At 42.2% G+C, this 27,262-nt stretch overlaps 1 protein-coding gene across 1 annotated transcript in view; it reads left to right on the top strand.

Annotated features, from left to right (window-relative positions):
* Nucleotides 1-5,014: 5,014 nt before the first annotated feature.
* Nucleotides 5,015-27,262, top strand: part of RIPK4 (receptor interacting serine/threonine kinase 4) — a 35,429-nt gene continuing 13,181 nt past the window's right edge. Inside the window, exons 1-2 of the mRNA XM_065423263.1 lie at nucleotides 5,015-5,196; nucleotides 20,584-20,875. Coding sequence (XP_065279335.1) covers nucleotides 5,015-5,196; nucleotides 20,584-20,875 — 474 coding nt within the window. The remainder of the gene's footprint in view (nucleotides 5,197-20,583; nucleotides 20,876-27,262) is intronic.

Raw genomic sequence — 27,262 nt, 5'->3', positions numbered from 1 at the left:
CTTGGCACCTACGTTTTTGCTATAACAGTTCTCTAGGCACCTACATTTCTGCCTCAGGCATGTGGAAGCCTGCCCAAGGTAGCAGTACATATGCTCAGTTTCCTTCCTAAGCCCCACTGCAATCATCAAACCAGGGGAAGATACGTGTGCCTCCACTTACCTTGCTTGTGGGGCTCTATCCAGTAGAAGTGCTCAGAGCATACCCAGCTGCACACACAACTGGGGGGGAGGAGGCAAGACCCCCCCCCCCCCAATAACCTTTAGGCTGGTGGTTAGAGAACTCACCTGGGATGTGGGAGATCCTAGCATAGGCACTGACTCTGTGGGTGCTCTGGGGCTGGAGCACCTGTGACGGGATGGATCACGGAAACCCCCTTGGGAGCTGCCACCCAATGTACCAAGACTACCCCTGTTCCTGTTTTCCCTGCCAGCTCAGGACTCCAGCACCCTGTCTTGCTGAGCCAGACACTCCGGTCTGCTCCAACACAGACCCAGGGTCTGAATCACTTGCCCCAAAGCTGCAAGTTTACCTGAAAACAGCTCACAGAAGTATGCTTGTCTTTAGCACTCAGATGCCCAACTCCCAATGGGGTCTAAACCCAAATAAATCCGTTTTACCCTGCATAAAGCTTATGCAGGGCAAACTCATAAATTGTTCGCCCTCTATAACACTGATAGAGAGATATGCACAGTTGTTTGCTCCCCCAGGTATTAATACATACTCTGAGTAAATTACTAAATAAAAAGTGATTTTATTAAATACAGAAAATAGGATTTAAGTGGTTCCAAGTAGTAACAGACAGAACAAAGTAAGTCACCAAGCAAAATAAAATAAAATATGCAAATTTATGTCTAATCAAGCTAAATACAGATAATCTCACCCTCAGAGATGCTTCAGTAAGTTTTTCTCAGACTGGACACCTTCCAGGCCTGGGCACAATTCTTTCCCCTGGTACAGCTCTTGTTCCAGCTCAGGTGATAGCTAGGGGATTCTTCATGATGGCTCCTCTCTCCCTCTGTTCTCTTCCACCCCTTAATATATCTTTTGCATAAGGCGGGAACCCTTTGTCCCTCTGGGTTTCCACCCCCCCTCACTGGAAAAGCACCAGGTTAAAGATGGATTCCAGTTCAGGTGACATGATCACATGTCACTGCAAGACTTCATTACCCACTTGCCAGCACACACATATACAGGAAGACTCACAGGTAAACACAGTCATCTGCAGACAATGGTCCTTGTTAATGGGAGTCATCAAGATTCCAAACCATCATTAATGGCCCACACTTTACATAATTACAATAGGCCCTCAGAGTTATATTTTATATTTCTAGTTTTAGATACAAGAGTGGTACATTTCTACAAATCGGATGATCACACTCAGTAGATTATGAGCTTTGTAATGATACCTTACAAGAGACCTTTTGCATGAAGCATATCCCAGTTGCATTATATTCACTTATTATCAAATCTTTATAAAACTATCCCAGTTACATTATATTCACTTATCATGTTTTTATAAAACCATATAGACTGCACAGCGTCACAGCACCCACAGAAAAAAAAATAGTGGGTGCTCAGCATCCACCAGTCACCTGCCAATCAGCTGTTCAGTGGCGAGGGGGGGCAGGAAGAGGTGTAACAAGGGCGGGGTCTTGTGGGGAGGGACGGGCAGATTGGGGCAGGATCTCGGGGTGGAGTGGGGGTGGAGCACCCACCTAGAAAAATGAAAGTCAGTGCCTGTGGACCCCAGTTCAATTTCCCTGGTGAGAAGGGATTTGAACAGGGTTCCCTGCTTCCCAGGTGAGTGCCCCAACCATGGAGGTTTGGGATACTCTGATCGTGGGGGTTTCTCAGGCCATGTCTACGCTTACAAGCGTACAGTGGCACAGCTGTACCGATGCAGCTGTGCCACTGTAAGAGCGCTCATGTACCCGCATTATGCCGATGGGAGAGAACTCTCCCATCAACATCATAAAACCAGCTCAACAAGCAGCAGTAGCTATGTCGGTGGGAGAGCGTCTCCCGCCAACATAGCTCTGTGCACACGAGCAGCTATGCCAGCAAAACTTTCGTTGCTCAGGGGTGTTTTTTTTTCCCCCCCCACACCTCTGAGCGATAAAAGTTTTGCCAACATAAGTGCTAGTGTAGACATGGTCTCAGTCTCTCTTGTTGAAGCCATTCCTCTTTAACTGAGGCAGAGCAAAACTCACTCTGGTAGTCCAGTGGTTAGGCATTCACCTGAGAGTGGGAGATCCTTATTCAATTCCCTTCTCCTTATCAGGCAGCAGGAGGGACTGAACCAGGATCTCCTACATCCTCGGTGAATAAACCAACTACTGGGCTAAAGGTTATATGGGAGACTCCTGCCTTGTCCTCCCATGCAGTGTTGCAACATCACCTAAGTCCCTTTGGGGATCTAGCCCTTTGTCTCCAGTGACTAAGCAAGCAATGAAAACATGCCCTCTGCTATACTCCTTCAGGAGGTGTAGCATATTCTCCCCAGCTGGATTGAGCATGGCCCTGCCTCCTACCCCTTGTGCCATGGTCAGGAGAAAGATACAAGGAGCTGAGCAGTCTCTGCCCTCCGGAAAGCCCAGAGACTGACTGAGGGCAGTTCTAGGTTTAAAAAGCTGCCATTGTGTCACTGTAGCACTTTAGTGAAGAGATGCTCGTATGCCGATGGGAGAGCTTCTCCTGTAGACGTAACGCTGTCTACACGGTGGGTTAGGTTGGTATAACTGTCACTCAGGGGGGTGGATTTGTCATACCCAGAGTGACATAGTTATACTGGTGTAAGTTTGTGGTGCAGACCTGGCCTGAGTGATTGGCTCCACCATGGGGGCTGTTGGGGCACCTAGCACCCCACCCCTTTGACTGCACTCAGAGGAGACAGCTACTGTCTGGTTCCCATTTTTAGTACTCAGGCAAAACTTCCATTGACTTCAATTAATCAGAAAAGGGCTTAACTTTATGCTTGTTCAAGTCAATGGTGCTCCTCAGAGTCTTTGCAGGATCAGGTCATGAGCAACAACTTCAGGATTTGTCCCATTATGATTAAAACGTTATATTTTTGTGTGCATCTAAATTTATTTTTGTCAGAACTCAGCTGAACCAAACCCACAATTTTATTAAAATGACGGGGTTGGTCGTAGGAAATGTATACGCAGACATACCAACGACAACTGTTCTGTTTTGGTAAGTGATAGATGAGATATCTTATAATGATAGAGTATCTACAATATAATTTGGCTAAATTGTACTTGGCAATAAGAGGTTTAAAACATTAAACGTTCTCACCTGACATTGGCAGATCAAATTTGGCCAGAATTGACACTTTTTAAAAATAAGCTTTAATGAAACCTAAGACCAGTTGAATAAGATTAAAAAAATATGTCAAGCTGAACAATGTTAAAACACTTAATCCAACAAATTATTGTTCATGAATGGATACCTCATGGAGAGCTTTGCAGAATCAGGGTTGAACAAAATTTCCTGGGTGACATTGTATGCTCTGTTACAATACTACCAACCCGAATTATTAAAAAAATAATCAACAGAGGGTCCTGTGGCACCTTTAAGACTAACAGTTAGTCTTAAAGGTGCCACAGGACCCTCTGTTGCTTTTTACAGATTCAGACTAACACGGCTACCCCTCTGATACTAAAAAAATAATGTGTCAGACTCCCCAAATCATGATTGGCTTAACAATAAGGAGATTTAAAAATATTGGGTTCTTTTTATTTCCTTCTGGTTTTTGAGTGTTTAGGGGTCACATTTACAAACTTTTCTCCAGGACCAAGAGGGTTACAAACTCAACTTATTTTAAAAAATGAAGCCTGAGGTTCTCATATAACCACCTGACTACAGGAGCTGTGGCTTTAAGATAAGATGAAACAGCAAATATTGTGTGATTTGCAATAAAATCACTAAAGTTGGCAACAATGACTGTGTTATGCAATAGGTCAGACTAGATGACCACAATGGTCCTTTCTGGCCATAAAATCTGTGGGGAGAAAATCTATTCCTTGCAATATCTGCAAACCAAACACTTCAACATTGTGCTGGTGCCTGAGAACTGGGAAGTGAAATGTTCTAGAAAATGGCTATAAAAAACCCACAAAATTGACAAGTACATTTTCATTGAAACATGCAGCATAAAGAGTGAACATTGAACTAGTTTTATTAAGTTTTAATAGCGTAAGGTATGTAATTTAGGCAAGGAAATCTGTTTTGTTTAATATATCTGGCCCTGATGCTGCAAAGACTAACACAGCTGCTTACCTTTAAACATGAGTAATCCTGTTTAAATCAATGGGATTACTCAAGTGCATAAAGTTAAGCAAACGTGTAAGACTCTGCAGGATCAGAACCTTCTTTTTAAACTGATATTGCTATTGGGGGGGGATAAGGAGTTTTGAAATCTAAGGAGGAAGAAGTTACATTTTTCATATTTAATATACTCTATTGGTTTCAGATGATGGCACACATGCATTCTGCATGCAGTTTTCTATTAAGTGAGGGGGAAAATAATATAACAGTTATAAATTACCCTTGGAACTATGCTGATGAGTTAGGATTGAGGTGGCTATTCAGTATTGTTTTGTTTTTAGGGATGGGGTAATGAGGAAAAAAAAGTTGCTTCGTGCTCCAGGGAAATGTAGGGATGTTTGTCTATAAATAAGACAGATAAAGCAAATGCAAAATGGTAGCTGTAAATTCACTTTTTCCAGAACAGTTTTACAACCTTTGTCCAGTAAAGACTCCTAACTACACCCACATTTGGAATGGCTTGTCTGATTGGAACTGTTGTGTCTGCTCAGATTACATAGATAGCATAGCTGCAAGAAGTGAACTCAGGAAGTGATGTAATTGTTTGGTTAATGAATACACCTTAGTCACCTGGGTAGGGAAAGGCAGAGCAGCAAACAAGTGGGGATTAGGAGAGAGGGAAGTAGTCTGTCAGAAATTCTCAAGTGGCTGGAGAAATCACCCTGGGAGGAATAAGAGGACACCATGGAAAAGGAAAGCAGTTCCCATTGGGAAATGGGGCTGCTGAAAACATTCGATTCCAGTGAATTTGTTAGTTGGGAGAAGATTGGTTCGGGTGGATTTGGGCAGGTTTACAAAGTGCGACATATACACTGGAAAACATGGCTAGCAATCAAGTGCTCCCCAAGCCTTCATGTGGATGAAAAGTAAGTGCCTGTCCCAATTACAATGCGTACTGTTCATGCTTTCGTATTAAATACGTATGCACAAGTGCACGAGATGAGGCGCCTCTGTGAAATTGGCAGCTAGAGTTCTAGCTGACAGCTGAAAAGCCCTAAACATTCTCTCTCAAATAAAAGGCTTACTTCTAGTAAGTGAGCATTTGCGATGACTAATGAAAAAGGGCTGGTATTATTTGAGCCAAAAACAAGGTAGAATAACCTATTTATCTGCCTTTTTTAAAATTATGCATCGAGTTTCAGTTTTTCCTGATTGCAATATAGTCTCTACAGAAGCTAAGAGTTACAGACGTTGCAATTCATCGTATGGCCGTTGGACTATGCAAAAATCCAGAAGGGCTTTTTAATTACAATTTTGGGGCTTGTGGTGGTGTTCTGAAGAACATGTTCTTCATTTCACCAATGCATTTAAAAACTGAAATGCTTTTTGACTGAGACTATTGCACTTGGACCTCTAGGCTGAAGACGGTAAGGGAGTAGAACATGATTGGGGTTTTTTTCCCGCCCGTTTTGATTTGGAAGCAAATGAAGCCAGTTGATCAGTGCAGCTCTTTTGCACTGACACTCGCAAAGTGACTCGTCTACTGAAATGTTTAGTTTGAGATTGTTGACATGCCAGGCTACAAAAAGGTGTGTGCAATTACTTCCATTTAAAGGGGGACAGCCAACTTCCAATTCACACTTCCGTCTAAATCTTTCTGCTGTTGTTAAAAGTAACACCCAAGATTGCTGGGATTGAAAGAGAGAAATATTTTCCTTCTAATCTTTCTTTTGAGTTTGTTTGCTCTGTGTATTTGCAAAGTCCTTCATACATAGTTCAATTCCACTGTTTCCTCTGTTTCTGGTCAATTTCTCCTGTTTGTGTGTGACTTCAATGCAGCAAGAGTGGAGAAAAAACCCCCGGCGTAAAACAGAAAAATGACTATAAAATCACAAATTGCCAGGGCTTGTAGGAGCAAGTGTAGTACCTGAAGCTAGCTAACTCCTTTCTGTTAACTGACAATATTTCCATTTTACGATCTCGGATGAAATGTCTGGTTATTGGCAACGGAAAGTGATTTGCAAGAGAATCCCACACCCTCCTGTTACCTGTGGATTTCTTCTTCTTTATTTGTTGCATTACGTTCTTGGTATAATGCTTCTGCTGTGCATGTTTAGTGATTATTTTCCTAGGTTAATAGCTTTACAGAGTCGTCAGGGCGAGGCAAGAGTGCAAATATTGTAGTTAAATTGCAACAGTATTCTCTAATAGGTAAGTCCAATTTGCTTTAATAAGCAAAATGTTTTGCCGAGAACAACAGATGCTAAAACGAAAAAGCTTATGTTAGCATGCAGTGCTGTACAGTACTTGCCTGCCCCTTCAGCAGGGCACTTGAGAGCTGTAAGGAGAGAGGTGGGGCTGGGGTGGCTTTGGCAGGAAGGAGTTGTCTGTGCTGAAGGAAAAGGCCTGGGATTCAGAAAGCGGTCCCGTTTGGACAGCTGTGTGTGGGGAATGGGGACTTACGAGTCCATATCCTGTAGGTGCTTCTCTGCCCATAAGCGTTTGCAGGATTTTAGCCTTACACTCAAGGGGCATTTGGTAGCTGTTCATATTCATTATTCACAGTCTGCTGGTGAAGGATGTGCAGGTTTTTAAAATTGCTTCAAAATCTACCCTGGCCCTATCTTGTTACAAAAAAGGGTTCTATAGATCTGTGGTAACTTTCATACCACTTAGTAGTACAGTAGGAAAGGGTTGGTGTGTCATTACTGACAAAATGTAAGTTGCTTGAGTCAAATATGTTAATATGAGCTACCCACCCTTATGTTGATTGCTTTTGTAGATAGCTGGGCAAAAATCTTAGGTGCCCAACTTCAGATATTTTAACAGGGCCACATTTTTGGTCACTGGTGCTCGGAGTTGTCCGAAATCATGGTCCTTAAAGTCATAAGTTAAGCCTTCCAAAATCGCCAGTCACTTTTTGAAATCTTCCCCACTCTCTTTGAGAACACTGTTTATGGGGGGAGGATGGGGGAAGTGCAATAGAAGAACTTTACTGTTGAGTGAGGTGTGAATTAGTAAAGTGCTGTAGTAGGTTTTCATTACAAAGACTTCATTACTCTGAAAATGTACTGCAGAAAACTTTAGTAACTGTTGCATTATTGTCACCCTCAAATGTTCAGAAATCCTCAGACAAGGTGGGTGAGGTAATACCTTTTATTGGACCAACTATTACCTCACCCACCTTGTCTGTCTAATATCCTGGGACTGACACAGGTGTAGTGCATACAGAAATCCTGAGTCAGACACCAAAATATCATGTGATTAGCTTAAAAATCATGAGGGGGAGGAAGGGGGAGATAAAGGTGTGCTTTGTTTTGGTCATGGAGCCCTTAAATTCATGTCATGTCACTCAAGCTATTCTTCGTAACGATGAGGTTTCAAAATTTTTTTTTTAAATGAAGTGGGGATTCTCCTATAATCACTAGGGCTGTCAAGCAATTAAAAAAATTAAATGTGATTAATCACACGATTAATTGCACTGTTAATAGAATACCATTTATTTAAATATTTTTGGATGTTTTCTACATTTTCAAATATTGATTTCAATTACAACACAGAATACAAAGTATATAGTGCTCACTTCATATTTTTGATTACAAGTATTTGCACTGTAATAAAACAAAGGAAATATATTGGGTGAATTGAAAAATACTAAGTACTGTAGCGCAATCTCTTTAGCATGAAAGTTGAACTTACAAATGTAGAATTATGTACAAAAAACCCTGCATTCAAAAATAAAATCTAAAATTTTAGAACATGCAAGTCCACTCAGTCCTGCTTCCTGTTCAGCCAATCGCTCAGACAAACAAGTTTATTTACATTTGCAGGAGATAATGCTGCTTGTTTCTTGTTTACAATGTCACTTGAAAGTGAGAAGAGGCATTTGCATGGCACTGTTGTAGCCGGCGTAGCAAGATATTTACGTGCCAGATGCACTAAAGATTCATATGTCCCTTCATGCTTAAACCACCATTCCAGGGGATATTGATGTGTGCTGGTGACGGGTTCAGCTTGATAAGAATCCAAAGCAGTGCGGACAGATGTATGTTCATTTTCATTATCTGAGTCAGATGCCACCAGCAGAAGGTTGATTTTCTTTTTTGGTGGTTTGGGTTCTGTAGTTTCCGCATTGGAGTGCTGCTCTTTTAAGACTTCTGAAAACATGCTCCACACCTCATCCTTCTCAGATTTTGGAAGGCACTTCAGTTTCTTAAACCTTGGGTCGAGTGCTGTAGCTATTTTTAGAAATCTCACATTCTTTGCATTTTGTCAAATCTGCATTGAAAGTGTCCTTTAAAATGAACAGCATGTGCTGAGTCATCATCTGAGACTGCTATAACATGAAATATATGGCAGAATGTGGGTAAAACAGAACAGGAGACATATAATTCTCCTCCCAGGAATTCGATCACAAATTTAATTAGCACATTATTTTATTAACGAGCGTCATCAGCATGGAAGCATGTCCTCTGGAATGGTGAAGGGGCATACGGATGTTTAGCATATCTGGCATGTAAATACCTAGCAATTCCAGCTACAAAAGTGCCATGCAAATGCCTGTTCTCACTTTCTGGTGATATTGTAAATAAGAAGAGGACAGCATTATCTTCTGTAAATGTAAACAAACTTGTTTGTCTTGGCAATTGGATGAACAAACAGTAGGACTGAGTGGACTTGTAGGCTCTGAAGTTTTACATTGTTTTGTTTTTGAATGCAGTTATGTAACCCCCCCCAAAACTCTACATTTGTAAGTTGCACTTTCACGACAAAGAGATTGCACTACAGTACTTGTATGAGGTGAACTGAAAATACTATTTAGCATTTTTACAATGCAGATATTTGTAATACAAATAATATACACTTTGATTTCAATTACAACACAATACAATATATATGAAAATGTAGAAAAACATTCAAAATATTTAATTTCAATTTGTATTCTATTGTTTAACAGTGCGATTCAAACTGTGATTAATCACAATTCATTTTTTTGAGTTAATCTGTGAGTTAACTGTGATTAATCTACAGCCCTAATAATCACATGACTGCAGAAGCTAGGACAGGGGTTCTCAAAGTGGGGGTTGGGACCCCTCAGAGGGTCACAAGGTTATTACATGGGGGGTCACGAGCTGTCAACCTCCACCCCAAACCCTGCTTTGCCTCCAACATTTATAATGGTGTTAAATATGTTTTTAATTTATATGGGGGGGGGGGTCACACTCGGAGACTTGCTATGTGAAACGGGTCACCAGTACAAAAGTTTGAGAGCCAGTGAGCTAGGACTTTAAGAAGAAACAAATCATGAGATGCAAATAAAATCATGAGTTGGCAACATTGCTATTTAGTAATGCTTAGTTGGTCTCTTGGTCACTATTGCTAACTTGCAAGGTTCGAGTGTGCTTGTGGGATGAGTACCAGTATTTTTGAAACAATAGATATTGTAGAACAGGGAAAGTGACTGATCTTGACTGTTAATGTCCACTCCTGTGGCTCAGCCTTTTAAATGCTCTAACTCAGTGGCTCTCAACCTTTCCAGACCACTGTGCCCCTTTCAGGAGTCTGATTTGTCTTGTGTACCCCCAAGTTTCACCTCACTTAAAAACCCCTTGTTTACAAATCAAACCTAAAAATACAAAAGTGTCACAGCACACTATTCCTGACAAATTGCTTACTTTCTCATTTTGTCTGAATTAAATTTGTTTGTACTGACTTCATTAGTGCTTTTCATGTAGCCTATTGTAAACTAGGCAAATATCTAGATGAGTTGATGTACCCCCTGGAAGATCTCTGGGTACCCTCAGGGGTATGTGTACCCTTGGTTGAGAACCACTGGTCTAACTCTTCAACATCCAGAGCAGGCTTCTTATCGTTGCTTCCTCCCCTCTATTTCTGAGACGCTTCAACTGTCCCTCCCTTTTTTTGTGAAGGTATTTTAAGCATGTGACTAGGGAAGTGGGGGTCCTTGTGGAATGCTTGCATACTAACTCTTTGCATGTTAAAGATCCAGCCCTGGTCTTGGGTGTGGGGGAACTCCCATGGGGAGAAGTCAATCACTTTGACTTCAGAAGAAGGGACGCAGGTTAGATCTTTAAAAATATAGAGCAATTTCAGTAGGGCTGAGAGCTGTCCCCCTCCACTTGAGGCTGACTGCCATAGCTCTTACAGAATTCCTTTGGTATAGGCATCAGGCTTATTATAATAAGTATCAAGGACTCTTATTCTCCTGTATATAAAAATTGTTGCTGTGGATGACAGCATAACTTTATGACTTTGCAGGTGCAGTATGTAACGTAGTGGTGAAACATAAGAGGAATTAGCAAGACCCTATCTGACTCATCTCCCCTAAGAGTTTAAATTTTTGACCCGGGCTACCCAGGATAAACAGCCATACTTGCAGTTAAGCACAATTTCAATGCTGCTGTGGCCAGACTGGATTTATCACACAGTTTGCTCTGCCACTGTAAACTGGTTTTAAACGAAAAGCAATTTAGGCCAGAGCTATGGGCCAGAACACTGGCTTTTTAAAAACTTGGCTATAATATAGTTAATGTGGCCAACAAATGTGAATGGAGCCTATATGCTAGCTTGGTGTGCAAACAGTGTATGTAGAGACTGTGATTAAACACAGTGAAGACAAACCCCCAGCTGCTAAACTTTCCCTGTGTATATGTGGCCATTGTCCTACCTAAATGAGGACAAGGCCAACAGCTTTTGTCTTGTGTGCACTGTGCTGGGCTGGCCTCTTCAGACACTGGCTATGCTGCCTTGCCACTTGAGGCAGGCTAAGAATAAAATATTGCATTAGCTCCAATTCAGTATGGCTTTTGCCTATTAGCTGGGAGCCATTGCCAAAGTATTCTGCCCTGCCTTAATCAGGCATGTGTTGGCTTGTGCTGCTGATGGGCTCCACCCGCTGCTGCTCAAGAGGTCAACAAAAGGCGGCATTGAATGGGAAGTGCAAATGAGGAAGGTGCAGGATGTGAGGTGGAGCTTCTTTTGTCCCATTTTCCTGGTAAAACCCATTGTGCTGAGGGACCTGATTGTGACATGGGTAGGGTAGGGTAGGGTTAGGGTGTGGCTACTGCAGAATCTGTTCCCATCCAGCTTCGAGACCAAGCCATATTTTAACTAGGTCAGATTTACCATGTTGTAACCAGGTTAGTTTGCATGGTTGACTTTACAGTCTGGATGGGACCTCGGGTGCTGTTTTGTTATAGCTGTAAACTGTGCTAGCTACAGCCACTTCTGAGAGCTGCTATTAAGCATTAAATCTGCTTAACATGGCTTTGCTTCACTGGACTGGTATGCACAAGTCTGCAGGATTGGGGACTGTGTGTGGTTAGGGGCCACATCCCCTGGGAAAGAGGACAGTGTATTCCTTGGCAATAGAAGAAGACAGACCCCCATCTCCCAGATAGGGTCAGCTGTCTCTTGTGCTCCATTTTGTTTCCTTTTATTCTGGTTGTTTCATGCCCTCATTAGGGAACAAATTTGTTCAATAAAAATGGTTCTTCTGTAGACAAGGCCCTAGCTTAGATGTAACATGGTATAGGGCACTTAGGCCTGGTTCACACTAACCCCCCACTTCAAACTAAGATACGCAACTTCAGCTACGTTAATATCAGCTACGTTAATAACGTAGCTGAAGTCGAAGTACCTTAGTTTGAATGTACCGCGGATCCAGACGCAGCAGGCAGGCTCCCCCGTCGACTCCGCATACTCTTCTCGCGGAGCAGGAGTACCGGCGTCGACGGTGAGCACTTCCGGGATCGATTTATCGCGTCTTGTCTAGACGCGATAAATCGATCCCAGAAGATTAATTGCTTACCTCCAGGTCCGGCGGTAAGTATAGACGTACCCTTTGGTGGAGTGTTGCAACTGTTCTGGGGGCAAAAATCTGGCCTAGGATCAGTGTATGGTGTGGACCCTCTGTGCAAAGAGCGCTCTCCTCTCTTGTGAGAAGGGTTGCCAGCCACCTCCATGGCACTCTGTGATTCCTAGGAAGGGGGAGAGAAGATTCTGCGGGCTCAGGATCTGCATGGAGAGAGGAGACAAGAAGTGGGTAGCCCTGTTTTGGGTGGAAGCCCATGGTCTCCCGCACCAAGTGGTGTCCTGACACGGTAATTATTAGGTCAGAATAAAAGAATTAAGATTAAAATAGGCCAAAAAGTTGCAGCTGATTCAATAAAAGAGAACACCAAAAAACTTAAAGGGTAAATTTGGTTAGGTATACTCAAACAATTGCTTAGGCTTTTTTATTTTGTGTTCAACTGAAGTGAAAATAACTCTTAGAATTGGCAAATTTGCTAGACCTGTTTTGTTTGCAATATTGGATTAGGCTAAAGGACTGTCACTTTCATTTACTCAACCTGCTACTGCTTTTATTCTCTCCAGGAGCTCAGGAGTTTGGAGAGAAGCAGTATTCAAATTTCAGATTTAAGGAATCTGAAACAATAAATAAAATTGTCTCCTGGTCCGACATGGGGAAATCTCTTAACTTAATGAGTTTTCAATAAATTGGTCTTCATATTTAATATTATACTTCGCAATTGGATAACATCTTTCATCCAGTGATTTCAAAGTAGTTAAACAATTAAATGGATGCTCTTAACTTGAAAAATGTGTTTGTAAATGAAAGTTGCATTTGTATTGATTGGTTAAGCCTTTCAAAGCTGATGCATTTCCTAGCTAGATCTTAAAACCTCAGCCTGTATTAACATCTTTTTAGATTGTTACATTGGATATTCATTTCTATTCCTCACTGTTTCTTTGCATATTGTAAGGTGAAAATATATGAAGTCAGTTTCACTTTCAGGTTCTCAGTGCTTCAGTGTTTGCATTTCCAACATTTTGCCGCAATGCCTTCAAAAAAACTTGACAACTAGGCTGCTGATGTGCTGAGATCACAGCCTATAATGCCGATCAATACTGTCTCATTGTTTACTTGTAATCCTCTGTCTAGCTAATTATCTGTTGTCACTTAGGCCAGGTCTACACTACAGCCCTGTATTGGTATAACTCAGGGGTTCTCAAACTGGAGGTCAGGACCCCTCAGGGGGTCACGAGGTTATTACATGGCGGGGTTGCGAGCTGTCAGCCTCCACCTCAAACCCCACTTTGTCTCCAGCATTTATAATGGTGTTAAATATATAAAAAAGTGTTTTTAATTTATAAGGCGGGTTGCACTTAGAGGCTTGCTGTGTGAAAGGGGTCACCAGTACAAAAGTTTGGGAACCACTGGTATAACTACTGTTGCTCAAGTAGGGTGACCAGATGTCCCAATTTTATAGGGACAGTCCCGATTTTTGAGTCTTTTTCTTATATAGGTTCCTATTACGCCCCATCCCGATTTTTCACATTTGCTGTCTGGTCACCCTATGCTCAGGGGTGTGAAAAATCTACATCCCTGAGCAATCTAGTTATACAGACCTTCCCCCCCCCCTCCCCCTCACCTATTTTGACTTTCTTCTCTAAAGAGGGGAGCAGACCAATGGAAGCCCAAGCAAGAGCACCAAAAGAGGGTATGCACCAGAAAGAAGTAAAGCAAGCTAATCTGAAGGATTAGTGGTGGACTAAGCAAATTTATTAGCCCTGTGCCTAGAATGGCTTTTATATGGGGATATCTGAGGCAAAGGGGAACACACCTGCAGGGAGAAATCCAGAAGTTCTTATATGCACTTGTTTATTGAAGATATCTCATTCCCATTCTAGGTTGTGTACGTAAAGGTCATGAAAGGGGACTTTGTGACTGAATGTATTGGTATCTGACTCTTTGTGGTGGATTCTGGGGGAAAAGGAACCTTCTCAGTTAAGCCCCCCCCCCCCCCCACACACACACACACCCTACAGTGGGATCTTCATAGTACTAAGAAACATCCTACTGGTAGAGAATGCTGCATTGTTGCTTGGATGTAAAAGTCAGCTTCATGAAAAAAGCTCCTTTCTGTCAATCTCTGCTGAATGTGTGGGTATACGTTCAATGCTCATGTAATACTCCTTGAGAAGAGTTGGAGAGAACCTAAATGCCCTAGCTAATGTTCTCTCACTTGCCTATAAAAGGTTCAGTCTCCCATCTTTAACTACCACTAAGTTTGGGGGAGGGGGGATTAGTTACAATGCCATAGTGAGCCAGTATGGTCAACAGTGTTTGAGTCTGCCAGTGTAGAATGGATTGAGAACTATATTAACATGAATGAAGCAATCTTTTTGGCCGCAAATATGTGGTAGCCCAATAAAAAACATATTATCTACCTTGTCTGCATTCCATTTTGAGGGTCAATAAGATGTTAGTAATACCATATATTCAACCATAAGTGTCCTTCAAAACATTGTGCTGCTGAAAATTGGTGGGGAAGCTTGAAATGAGCAGCGGAAGCCGCACGTGTCAGAAGTGAGTACTGTGGCATGACACAGTTGAAAGGATTAGTATGTAAAACCCAGATTTGAAAAGCTGCTAGGTAATTGTCCTGCTTCTAGATCACTGCTCAGCTAGTGACAGTTTGTTCTGATGATATTACTTGTATTCCTTGCTAGAGAGTTGTGTGGTGGAATTCTTTGTAAATGGGACGGGTCTCTCCTTGCCTGAGAGCATTCCAGCTGTTTTGCTCAGGAGGTTATCTCCATTAATAATAATTATTAATGGAGATATCCCATCTCCTAGAACTGGAAGGGACCTTGAAAGGTCATTGAGTCCAGCCCCCTGCCTTCACTAGCAGGACCAAGTACTGATTTTGCCCCAGCTCCCTAAGTGGCCCCCTCAAGGATTGAACTCACAACCCTGGGTTTAGCAGGCCAATGCTCAAACCACTGAGCTATCCCCCCACCCCCGATTCTTTCTGACTTCCCTCTGGATCACTATCTATGTCTGGAGTAATAGTTAACTTTGTTTAGATTCCTCTCAGGAAATGCATAACTGCAAGGATTACTTGGTCAGTGTTAAAATTGTATTCCTCCACAGAGTGCAATCCTTGGAGCATAACAAAACGAGATAAATGCCAATATAGAGGTTCTCAAATGGCTTTCATACTGACTACAATACAAGGGAAATAATCAAGGTTGTCTTTGTAAGAAGACTGGGAGGGGGACTTACAAAACTGAACAATGGGTTATCAAGTTTCTTCAAATCACTGCCGATCACTTCTGGTTTTGATCAGCCCTTGTGGGCACATGTCAATTAACATCTGGGTCTGTCTCTTGTGTGTTTTGAGGGAGGGTCTCTATTGTGATAGAGGAGGCATTTGACACAGCCTCATTCCTTTTGGAGTGTGTTGCAAGAGTTGATACCTCTAATTGATATCTTGAAAAAGATCTTTAGGCAAATCAGATACAAGCTTTTTAGGTATGCCAAAGGTCCAAGTTGTTAGAGTAGACCTTTAAGCAGTATGCATATTTATCTAATTAGCTGAAGCTAGCCCATCTGCTAGTACACCTCTACCTTGATATAATGCTGTCCCCGGGAGCCAAAAAATCTTACTGTGTTATAGGTGAAACCGCGTTATATCGAACTTGCTTTGATTCACCAGAGTGCGCAGCCCCCCCTACCCCCCGGAGCACTGCTTTACCACATTATATCCGAATTCGTGTTATATTGGGTCGCGTTATATCAGGGTAGAGGTGTATATTCTTCTGATACAGTGCATTCTGCTGGGGTGGTCATAGTTACAGAACACCAAATTTAAAAAAATAAGATTTTGAGCAGTACTATAAAATATATACTAACTGGAATTTATGTGAGAGAATCCTTAATGGAAGCTCATTTCTTATTCTACCCCCACTAGTGACTAGCATGTGGGGAGACAAAGCAACACGCAACACTGAGTAGAGAAGATCATTGTGGTGGGATAATGATTGATCTCTCAGGTTGTAATGTAGAATATTGCAGCTGATGGGGGTAATAATAAATTGGAAATAGTCTTGTGCCCTTGGATTAAATAACATCAGTTAGAAAGAACATTGTTTCTTTACGTAGGTGCATTTAACAGTGGTGGTGGTCCCCAGCACCAGCAACTTGTACTGAATTTCTAGCTGAATAACTAAGAGCATGTATATTAAAAAAACCTCTTGATGGGTTTAAAAAATTTAAATCCAATTTATATAACTCACACTCACACACACATACTCTCTTTCTCTCTGTGTGCTCTCTGCGGTAGTATTAGCACCTGGATATCCAGGTGATAAGTACTTTAAGAACACTGAGGATTTTATTCTGAAAGTGCAAAATTTGATGGGCATTCAGAAAGAAGGACTAGTTAAAGATCTCTCATCTTTGACTGCTGTTATTGAAAAGAACTTGTTTGGATTAATGGGCTAACTATAAACACTGCCCAAGATTTTCAAACTGACTAATGATTTTGGGTGCACTGAGAGACCCTTTTTAGGCACTTTATTTTCAGGAAATGCTGAAATGCACCTACCCTCTGAAAATCCTTTAGGGCTTCTCAAGTTGGGCACCCAAATCCACTAGTCACTTTTAAAAAACATTTTGAGCACTAACTATACAGGGAGGTTACTCTCATGTAGGGGAGGAGGTGGAAGGCAGAATCTTTGATCTTGCTATAACTTCAGCCCCCTTCATAACCAAGAAACCCCATATTTGTGAATGTGTCTCAGTGGCTCCATTTACATGGTTAAGTGGTTGCTGGATGATTCTTGCTAACTCACCACCTTGGAGTGTTCAGACAGATTTTACACCTCTTAGACTCCAAAGCTAGCTCAAGCCTGATGAATTATGCTGGCTATGTATGTGGCTTGAGGGCAAGGAGTTGGTTGTTCTGTTCATGGGAGCTCCCTTCCAGCATGCCAAAGAGCAGCCTCCGTGCTTGTCTACAAAGGCAATTATTTCAAAGGAAAATTGCTGAAGGCAGCAACAAGAGCCAACATGGATAATAGAGGAGAGGTTCCTTCCTCACACTCTGGCTTTTCCTTCCTTCGTCTCAAAAAAACCCAACCAAACACACACACAAAAAAACCCACTACTTTTCTTCTTCTCCTCCTCCTCCTCCTCCTCCTCTCCCCTCCATCCCCCCCCACCCCCCAAAATCTCATAGCCAAGTTTTTAGAATTGGAATTCTATTAGGTTAGTGTCCTTCCTGCTAACTGCGAGTCACTCAACAGTACCACACCAGATTGTTACGTCTGCTAGACAGGATTTTGAGTTACCAGCTGCATCTTTAATTTTAATGACTGATGTTGATTCACATACATTTCCCATGAACGACCCAATAGAATTTTTTTCCTGCCCCAGAGTGTGGAGAAATACGTCAAGATAAAATGTTAAGATCTTCAGTTGAAAAGTGCTAAAGCCTCAAGGGCTTAGTTTGTAGGTTGATGGCTAGCATCTGAAATGTGTTAAGAAGCATTGTTTAATTTTGTAGCGGATGTTTATCTTGCTTGGGTCCAGAGGCAGATTGACCATGACAGGGAGACCCCCAAAATGCAGGACAAATATCTGACAACCTGCCCATGAGTCCCGGACAGTGGCGCAGCAGGGCTCAGGCAGGCAGGCTACCTGGCACATCTCTGCGTACCCCTGGTGTGGGGGAGCACACTGCTCCTGTCCCAAGCAGCGCACGGAGACCCGCTGCCCCCCTCCCCCCAAGGGGCACGCAGAGACATGCCAGCAGCAGGGGTAAGGCGGCTCCCTGCGCACGCTGCCTCCCTCACTCTATGCCACACCATTCCTAGAAACAGCCGGCATGTGCCTGCGGCCCCTGGGGGGTGTGTGTGTCTCTCCGTGCATTGCATCACTCCCACCCCGACCACCGACTCCGCAGCTCCCATTGGCCGGGAACTGCTGTGGGGGTGCCGCTTGTAGGCAGCAGAGCACAGAGACCCCACACCCCCACCTAGGAGCCGCTGCCAGAGGGGTGTGCTGGTCTCTTTGGGAGCTGCGCCGCCCAAGGTAAACGTCGCACCCCTGACTCCTGCTGCACCCCAACCCCCTGCCCCAGCCCAGAGCCCGCACCCGACACCCAAACTTCCTCCCAGAGCTCACTGAGAATGTTGGGCAAAGAGAGTCACATGGCTCACTTAACTGAATGCTTGGTTCAACACAGCCTTATACTGTGATATGCTGGACAGTGTAAAACACCACCTTTTACCTTATTTTTGTTTTTGTTACGAAGTTGATTCATAAAATCAGTGGGTAAATACTTGGAGCACAGTAAGTGTTCAGCAGATCATCTTGATTTTGTTAAACTGGTTTCATAGCGTAACTGTCCTTTTCCTAGCAGAATAAATTCCTGTAGCACAGAAGAGGATCATTAAATTCCTACTCTAGAAGAGTAGTGGGCTAGATCTTGCTCAACTCAATACCTCTTTTTCAAATTTTACAAGGTTGCATTGGCAGCTATGGCGTTTGCTGTGGAATTCCATGGAACTTTCCATTCCTTGCACTTCAGATCAGAGCATAAGAAGTAGCAAAGTTTCTTTGTGATTTTCTTTAAGCTCTATCAGCACTTAACTTTTCTGAGTAGTAGTTGAATCACGTGATAAAAGTCAGGTTCTATATAATAGCTTCATAAGGTGTGCAACACACTTAGGACCAAATCATCGGATCATATAAATTGTGGTATTTTTCAGTTAAAGTCAACAGACCTTTGCTGACTTCCATCAGCTTGGGATCTGGCCCTGGGCATTTATCAGACCTGCTGGTTCTAATTGACTGAAGTGACGAACCACACAAGAATTAGGGTATGTCTAAACTGCCCATGTTACAGCGTGGCCGCGCTGTGACATGGGCAGTGTACTCATGCTTTATCGCCAGGGGAGAGCTCTCTCAGCAATAAAAAAATAACCACCACACGTGGTAGCTTTATTGCCTGGAGAGCAGCTCCTGGCGATAAAGTGCTGTCTCTAATGGCGCTTTTTCAGTGCTAAAACTTTTGTTGCTCAGGGGTTTGGTGTGGTGGGTGTTTTTTTTTTTTTTTTTTTTTTCCCCTCTCTCCTTCCCCCCCGCCCCCCACACCTGTGAATGACTGAAGTTTTAGTGCTGAAAGTGGCAGTGTAGAGACAGCCTTAGTAGGAATTTTCTGCATTTTAACAATTTTCAAAGTTTTTAGTGCAATTTTTTTAAACACTTTTTATTAAGTCCACGTTTTCATTGCATTTTAAGGGGAAACTAGTGCTTCACATCCACCATGCTGAAGAACCAAAATGCAGAAGTTTTACCTATTCTTGCATTTTATTTTATTTTTATAGCCCATCTTCCAAAATGCTTCATAAAGGTTTTAAGAACATAAGATGTTTCATTTAGACATTACTGAACTCAAACTTTCACTCCTTAGTGCAGCTAAAGTCCTCCCAACTTGGATAGCTCATATGTTGCAAGGGCTTGCATGGAACAAGAGCTTCTGATGATATATGACTTTTATACCTCTTTTTGTTGCTTGGAGAACAGAAGCAACCTGGTTTTATTGTTACCCATGAGCCAAAGTTGCACAGTCTGTTGTCCTATTGTTAATTTTTGGTTGTATTCCTTCCTAATAGGTGATCCTCTCTATTTCTGGTTCTGTCCTTTATATAAAACTTAGAACGGGGGCCCTTGTATTGTCAGATTTGGTCTTAACTTCAGGTAAACAAATATGAATGACTAGATTGTGAAGTCAGCAGTAAGTCTTCTGCTTTGTTGCTTGCAGTGTGGGATCTTGTTCTGGGAGGTAGTGAATGGCCTCAACTCCCATTTACTTTAAAAGGAGCAACTCATGGGGTCAGACCGCACATGGTTTGTGAATAATGCTTGTGTTACACAGTGTGGCGACAAGTCTGGATACATTAGATACTTGCCCAACTGGGCCTGCTAATTTAAAATGAAGGTCAACATTTTCAGTGCTAGCTAGAGCTGGAGGACTGTAGTAACAAACTGGACTTGGTCATCTAATTGGAAAAACTCCCCTCTCGAAGGAACTAGTTTGAGGCTTTTGTCCCCAGACCTAATATAGCTTTGGTTACTTATGTGTAGCAAGGCAATCTGAGCAATCTTGTCCTATCACAATTAGAAATGAGCTTGTCTTATGATTCACAAAAGGCTAATGATTTTAATAGCCAAGGGAGTTATGATTATGGTAAATCTAAGCATTAAATGTGCTCTGTTAAAAGCAAGTGCTGTGCATGTAATCAGTGGACGAATGGACTTAACACTAATTGTGGATACTGGACATCATCTGAGGCTCAACCAAGTAAGGATTACTAAATGCATTATTCAGTGCAGTGAGCTAATGCGCGAAGGTACTTTGTCAGAACGAGGTAACTGTTTGTATGAATGTCTTGTGTATGACCATTGAACCCTGTATGGTATGTTCTATTTCATCTAGGGAGCGTATAGAGCTATTGGAAGAAGCCAAGAAGATGGAAATGGCAAAGTTTCGTTACATTCTTCCTGTGTATGGCATCTGTAAAGAACCTGTTGGCTTGGTCATGGAATACATGGAGACAGGATCACTGGAAAAGCTCCTGGCCTCAGAACCGCTGCCATGGGAGCTACGCTTCCGAATTATCCATGAGACAGCTGTGGGTATGAACTTCCTGCACTGCATGTCCCCGCCACTACTCCATCTGGACCTCAAGCCTGCCAACATCCTGCTGGATGCTCATTACCATGTGAAGGTAATGTCTGGGGTGTACCCCTACTTGAGTGTGCTTTTAGGTCTCACTTCTGCCCAACGGTATCTTTGCATGACTTTTGCTGATTTCAAAGGGAGTTGTACAGGTATGTGAGAGCAAAACTGTGCCCAGAGGGTTCAAAATAAATACTTCTAAGCCTGATTTGTACCATGTGAAACCTGCTTTTTGGGTTTAGTTAGTAATCCTCTCTTTTCCCCCGCCCTATTCTGAAGTGTTGCACAACTGGCTCGGTACAGGCTCAAAGGTCTCCCTCTGAAGAAGAAACCAGTTACAGTAGATCTAGGGCTCGATCAGTTAAAAAATAGCAGGGTCAAAGTTTAGTAGAAAACTCTGGCTTTTAGGTCTTTAGCAAATAGCTCACTCCTGTGATGGGGGATAAGGCCGTAAACATGGAGGGAAAAGGGATGTGGCCCTTGGAGGGATGACTTCTAAGTCATTTGTGTATGTTCCAAGATCTTCCACAGCACCCACTTAGCAGCCCTATTCCATCTGGGGCCTCTCCATGCACGCCCAAGTCTAGTCAGTATTAGCAGGCTTCGGGCTGGAATCCGCAGGAATGACTGAATTCCTGGAGGTGCTCTTTCCCCTCCTCCCCCCAACTGGTTTGCTAGGAGTTGATACTGTGAAAAGTGAACCTCCCATCATACCAGCCACACCCATCATAATGTTCACTCGGAGGTTTTCATGGGTTTAGTGTTAAGAAATTCTTCTTTTGCTTAATTTCCCACTCATCAGCCAAGTCGTGACCATTTGAGGTGGATTTTTCTAGTCCTGTCATCCACTCTGTTAAAAATGTGGGCTTTCCTTCTGTTTGGAATTTGAGCTCAGTGCTTGTTTTCTAGTTTTGGGCCCGATCCCGCCCCTGCTGAAGTTGGTGGCAAAACTCTTATCTTCAAGGGTGCAGGATTTAGCCCCCTGTTTGGTGGTCACGTGTATCTTGTATCGAAGTGGTGACCTGCTCCCCCAAATGGATAAACAGCTTGTTCTAGTCTGTCAGCTCCTTTTGAGTTCTTTACCTTGGAATGAACCCAACTCTTAAATGGTAAATAAATAATTACAAAGTCATTTAAAAGACACGCTCATGCACAGCTCCTTACTGTTCCTGACCGAAGCAGATCTTTGTCTATATGCTGCGAACATGAGTGGTGCACTGGGCCAGTTCTGTATATGTTCTAGGTGTGGTGGAATAGGGCGTTGATGTGCTCTCTCACATTGCAGTAATCGGCCTCAGTGATCTCTTCAAAGGTCTCCTGCAGAAGCTGGGCATGCACTTGCACAGGTTCCTTGGGAAAGCTACTGTGCTCCTTGTATCAGTCAGGCTAACATGTCCACGCCACTGTTCCATGGCACACAGGCAAGCTGCATATGGGCCAGGGCGGAAGCCGCATTGCAGTAGAAGACCCTCCCTTGCTTCCCAGGTAACCCTCAGCAGCGAGATCTTCCAGGACGAACTCCTGTGGAAAATGTGGGGACAGTGGTCAGTATAGGGGCCCCCCTGCAGCTGTTAGCTTTCCCCAAGGCACAGAAACCCAGAGGACAGTATGGCCATGAATCAATCAGTCCCTCTTGCCCCTGTGCTTATTCACCATTTTGGGGTTCCTGTGGGTTATGTGCGCTCACTTTGGGATGGGCAAATTCTGCTATTGTGTAGACTGTGCTTGTCTTTAAGTATGGGCGAATCATTGCTCTGTCTGGTGTGAACAATGTTGCCTCTGTTAAGTGTTGCATTTTGGCTTTAGAGATGCAACCTTGAGATCTCAGCCGTCCTTGTTATCACTGGCCGAAAGACTCCAAAGAATGGGAAGAGGTGCTCTGTGAGAGAGCTGCCCATAATGCACTGCTCCCAGTGCCGCAAATGTGGCCAAGCCAGTGCGCTTGCAGCTGACAGTGTGAACACACTGCAGCATTTGGCCTACTGCGCTCTCCAAGGGCTGGTTTAACTCACAGCGCTCTACATCTGCAAGTGTAGCCTGCCCTGAGTGAACAAACAGTTGCAGGCTGCAAAAGAAGAGTAGATTCATGTGCTGGGGGAAAAAGTTCTTTACAAAGTATGTGTCCTTAAGCCAGGAAACAAACACAACAGCTCCCAAATGCAGTAAATAGGAAATGTTCCTGTATGTCCTTCCACTTTCTAAAATAAAAACCACACCCGTCTTTTTTTCAAGCACAATATTTTAAAAATTCCATGCGGGGATGATGATAACTTCTGTGCAGCCCTATTGCATTAGTCATCAAGTGGATGCCTTTGTACAATAAAGTTGTCTCTGGGGTGTTGCATAGTATTTTTGTTTAATTTTATTATTGAGGCATAATTAACAGGGTGGTGTAAACCACAGCCGGAAACAAATGAATATAAGAAATCTATTTCAAAGATTTCAAGGTGATGTCTTGTCTTGTCATCTTTAAATGATATATTTATGGTAAAGCTTTGCTAAGCATTTTTTTTAGTTCATGCAGCTATTTACAAGTATCCTAAAGTTAGAGATGGAAAAGACCCAGTAGATCATCTAGTCCAGTTCTCTGCTCATGCAGGACTGTTTTCCTATACTACTTTTTCTAGTGTCTTGTTCAGTTCCAAGCAATGGGTCTTTCCAATACTTCCATTGGGAAGATGATTCCACATATTAATAAGCTTCACTATCAAGAATCTTTTCCTGATATTCAGCCTGTATTTTCACTGTCTTAATTCTGACCCATTACTCCTTGTTGTTCCCACTTGTACCAATCTAAATAATTCCTCTCTCTGCTTAGTGTTTGCCCCCTTCAAATATAGACTGTAGTCTCTTTGTCTCCACTTTTCACTTAGCCAAGCTAGACATAATTGGCTCTGGCAATCTTTCTTGATAACCTTATGATTTGGACGGTTTGAAATAACTCTTCTCTGCATTCCCTGTGATTTTCCAGTATGTCTAGTAATTGGGTGCCCAGGAACAAATGCAATATCTCAGATGCTGCCATAAAGAGCCATTCGAGTAGATCTGATTCCTCTTCATGTTCATCCATAAAGTGCATTGGCCTCTTGTGCTGCAGTACCTACTCTTAACTTTCTCGCAGCTACTGCTCCTAGGTCTTTTTCAGCATTACCGCTTTCCAGGTTTCTCCTCCCACTAAATATCAGTTTCAGATAACTTTCCCTGGATGTACTAGTCATTTTCTTTTTTCTCCAGGCTAACTTCATTTTGCTGCTTTCTGCTTCAGTTCCTGATCTCTCTAGAGTCTTCTGTTTTTTTGTTTTTTTTTTTTTCCTACCCTGGCTGGTATTTACAACTTCTCTCAACACAATCCACAGGATTCTTTGGTCTACTCTTCATTCCTCCTTCCAGATCTCTAATAAGATCAGATCTAAGGACAATTATTTAGCTAGACCCCACCTTAACACCCCCCCCCCCCACACACACACACACTTCCTCTGTATCATTAGTGTTCCTGTCTAAACAAACGTTAGGCGTGAGACTTTGTGAAACATTTAAATGTTATTGCATCTACCACTTTCATAGATTCTAGGACTGGAAGGGACCTCGAGAGGTCATAGAGTCCAGTCCCCTGCCCTCATGGCAGGACCAAATACTGTCTAGACTATCCCTGATAGACATTTATCTAACCTACTCTTAAATATCTCCAGAGATGGAGATTCCACAACCTCCCTAGGCAGTTTATTACCTGTCACTTGCTAATTTTATTTTATTAAAGAAGTGAATGTGAACTTTAAAGGGGCACAGTCAAGTTGAAAGATGTATTTCTGTCTGGCAATGTCCTTCGTACCTACTGTAGTAACAAGTAACGTCCAAAATTACTCGAACTGAAAAGTTAGACTAGCTTTTTCTGTTCTGCAGTTTACTTTGTTAGTTTTAGTGTGTTTTTGTCAGCTTCTCCTTTGCTGAAAAGATGGTTCTAAATATTCACCGAGGAACAGAAAAACCCTTTGGGGAAAAAAAATATATTAACATTTCAGGGTATTGTTTAAAGGATGTCCTATCAGAAACTGGGATTCTTTTTAAATTTAGTCAGATTCATACAATTAAGAAATATTTCTATTAGCAAAGGCTTTAAATAAATTGGGTACCGTTCAGGGAAATGGAGACAAGGAAAAGTTAAATACAATCTATCCATACAGCTTACATTAGTTAATGTAGCAATTTGCTTTCACTCCATCATATGTGATAGTTATCAAGAAATGCTAAAAACTAAAGTTCAATTTTTCTGAAGCTAAAACACACAGGTCGCTGCGCCCATTCAATGCAAGCTTAAACACCTGTCTGTTTCCAAAAGTCGTCAAAGAAAACCATAGCATCTCTGTAGCTCTCCAGGTGTGTGTTCATATCTGACAATGAAATAAACACTAGGCACGCCAACAGAGATTAATATTTAATCTTGTTTTATATTACCTAACCTGTTTATGAACTCTGTCACTGAGTGTGATGCAATGAACTCCAGTTGATGACTAAATGCTTTGGTTTTATTCACAGAAAAATAACACATGAGATTACAGGCTAAAAGCACCAAGTGCCTTCCACAGTTCTGGCTTGTATAACATACAGAAAACTGTGTGCAAAAATCACAATTTAAACTCACTGTTTAATTCCCAGAATTCAGACCCCAGCACTGTTATGAAACAGCTGACAGCTCAGAGGGCATTATGGATAATGATCTGTAAATATAATGGGTAATACCAGATATGCCAATGTACTATGTCTCTTTGAGAATCAGTTTCTCCAGAATGGTCATTTAAAAGTAGCTTTTGAAATCATGTTTGACCAGACCAGTATTCTGAAAGTTATTCTGAGCACATTATACTGATGATCAGAATAGAAATGTGTGAGTTTAACAAGCCAAAAATGCTGCGGCCAAGCTCCATGAACAAACTGAAACCTGTGGGGGAGAAATGATTTGATATCCTCAAGTTCAGTACCAAATGCTATTCTGATAGATGTACAGAAACACATGTATAAATACTTTAGCTACTCTTTCCTCATCATTGACCGTATGAAATTCAAAGGAAGAGGCTCTTTAAATGCTCTGAATATTAAAGATCCTGTGGGAGCAGGAAAATGTTTCTCAGTGTCTCCTCATCTCAATACACAGGCTGTATAGAACGCTGTCCTCCACCCCAGAAGTGGCAGCAATTTTTAACTGTGCTTTTATTATGTAAGCTCATGAATCACATTGAAATGAAAGGCTCCATATGAAAGTAAATTACTATTCTAAGGAATTAAGGTTAAGGTTTCCTCTAACGATGATGTCACCCACAAATGCCTTTTGGGAGTTTCCAGATGCCTGTAGTTGTGTGTATTTGCTAGTTAGAGAAGATATCCATTCCAAGAACACACTCACATGCCAAACTCTGAATCACTACATTTAACATTGTCATTTTGCATAACTTAATAGGTGTGTTTGGGGGACAACTCTAACAAGCTAATTAAAGGGGGAAACCTACATTAAATGACAGGTTTCAGAGTAGCAGCCGTGTTAGTCTGTATCCGCAAAAAGAACAGGAGTACTTGTGGCACCTTAGAGACTAACAAATTTATTAGAGCATAAGCTTTCGTGGGCTACAACCCAAAAGGCAAGGGCTGGTGCAATGCAGCCCTACGGTTGCCAGCCCCACAGCTGCCAGCACCCAGATCGCCGATGAAGGCTACCAGTCATGCTGCACCGTCTACCGCCAAAAGGCAGTTAGCTCATATGCATCCGAAGAAGTGGGTTGTAGCCCACGAAAGCTTATGCTCTAATAAATTTGTTAGTCTCTAAGGTGCCACAAGTACTCCTGTTCTTTCTACATTAAATGGTTACATTTTCCACCTGCCATATGCTTCTTACTGGCGTTAATAAGAGCTGTGTGACTAAATACCCCACACACTGTTGAAAACTTACTTCAGAGGACCTAATTTAATCCCCCAAAAGCTCCCTCCAGAAAATGCCTGTTTGACTTAGGTGTTGCAGCCCTCAGGTACAGTACTTTAATTTCCAGTGCCCTTTGCAGTATGTTAGCACATTCAAGGTGGAAATTTGCTGTTGGATTTTCCTTTTATCTATATACATTTGACTCTGTGTTGTCCTTTTGTACATTCATGCTAGTGTGTTTCCAAACCAAAAACCCAACAGACCTACAGAGATGCGCTGTACAGTTCCAATGTTACTTTTGTTTCCTTACCTTTGTTGGTTCTAAGACCTTTAATCTATATTGAAGTTCTGGGAATTGCTGACTTGGATCTATAAAGAAAAGGTGAGCGAGGAGCTGTTCTGAACTTGGGAACTTTTACATATGTGCTGTTTTATATTTCACTTTTCACTTCAACTGAACACTAAATTTTTACATTGTTTATCTTAGGGTGGTACATTACTTCCATTATGAGCAAACACTCACATGCC

Source organism: Emys orbicularis, chromosome 1 (genome assembly GCF_028017835.1).
Source record: "Emys orbicularis isolate rEmyOrb1 chromosome 1, rEmyOrb1.hap1, whole genome shotgun sequence".
NCBI lineage: Eukaryota > Metazoa > Chordata > Testudines > Emydidae > Emys > Emys orbicularis.
Note: the sequence above shows the minus strand (reverse complement) of the source record. Positions and strands in the feature narration are given on the sequence as shown.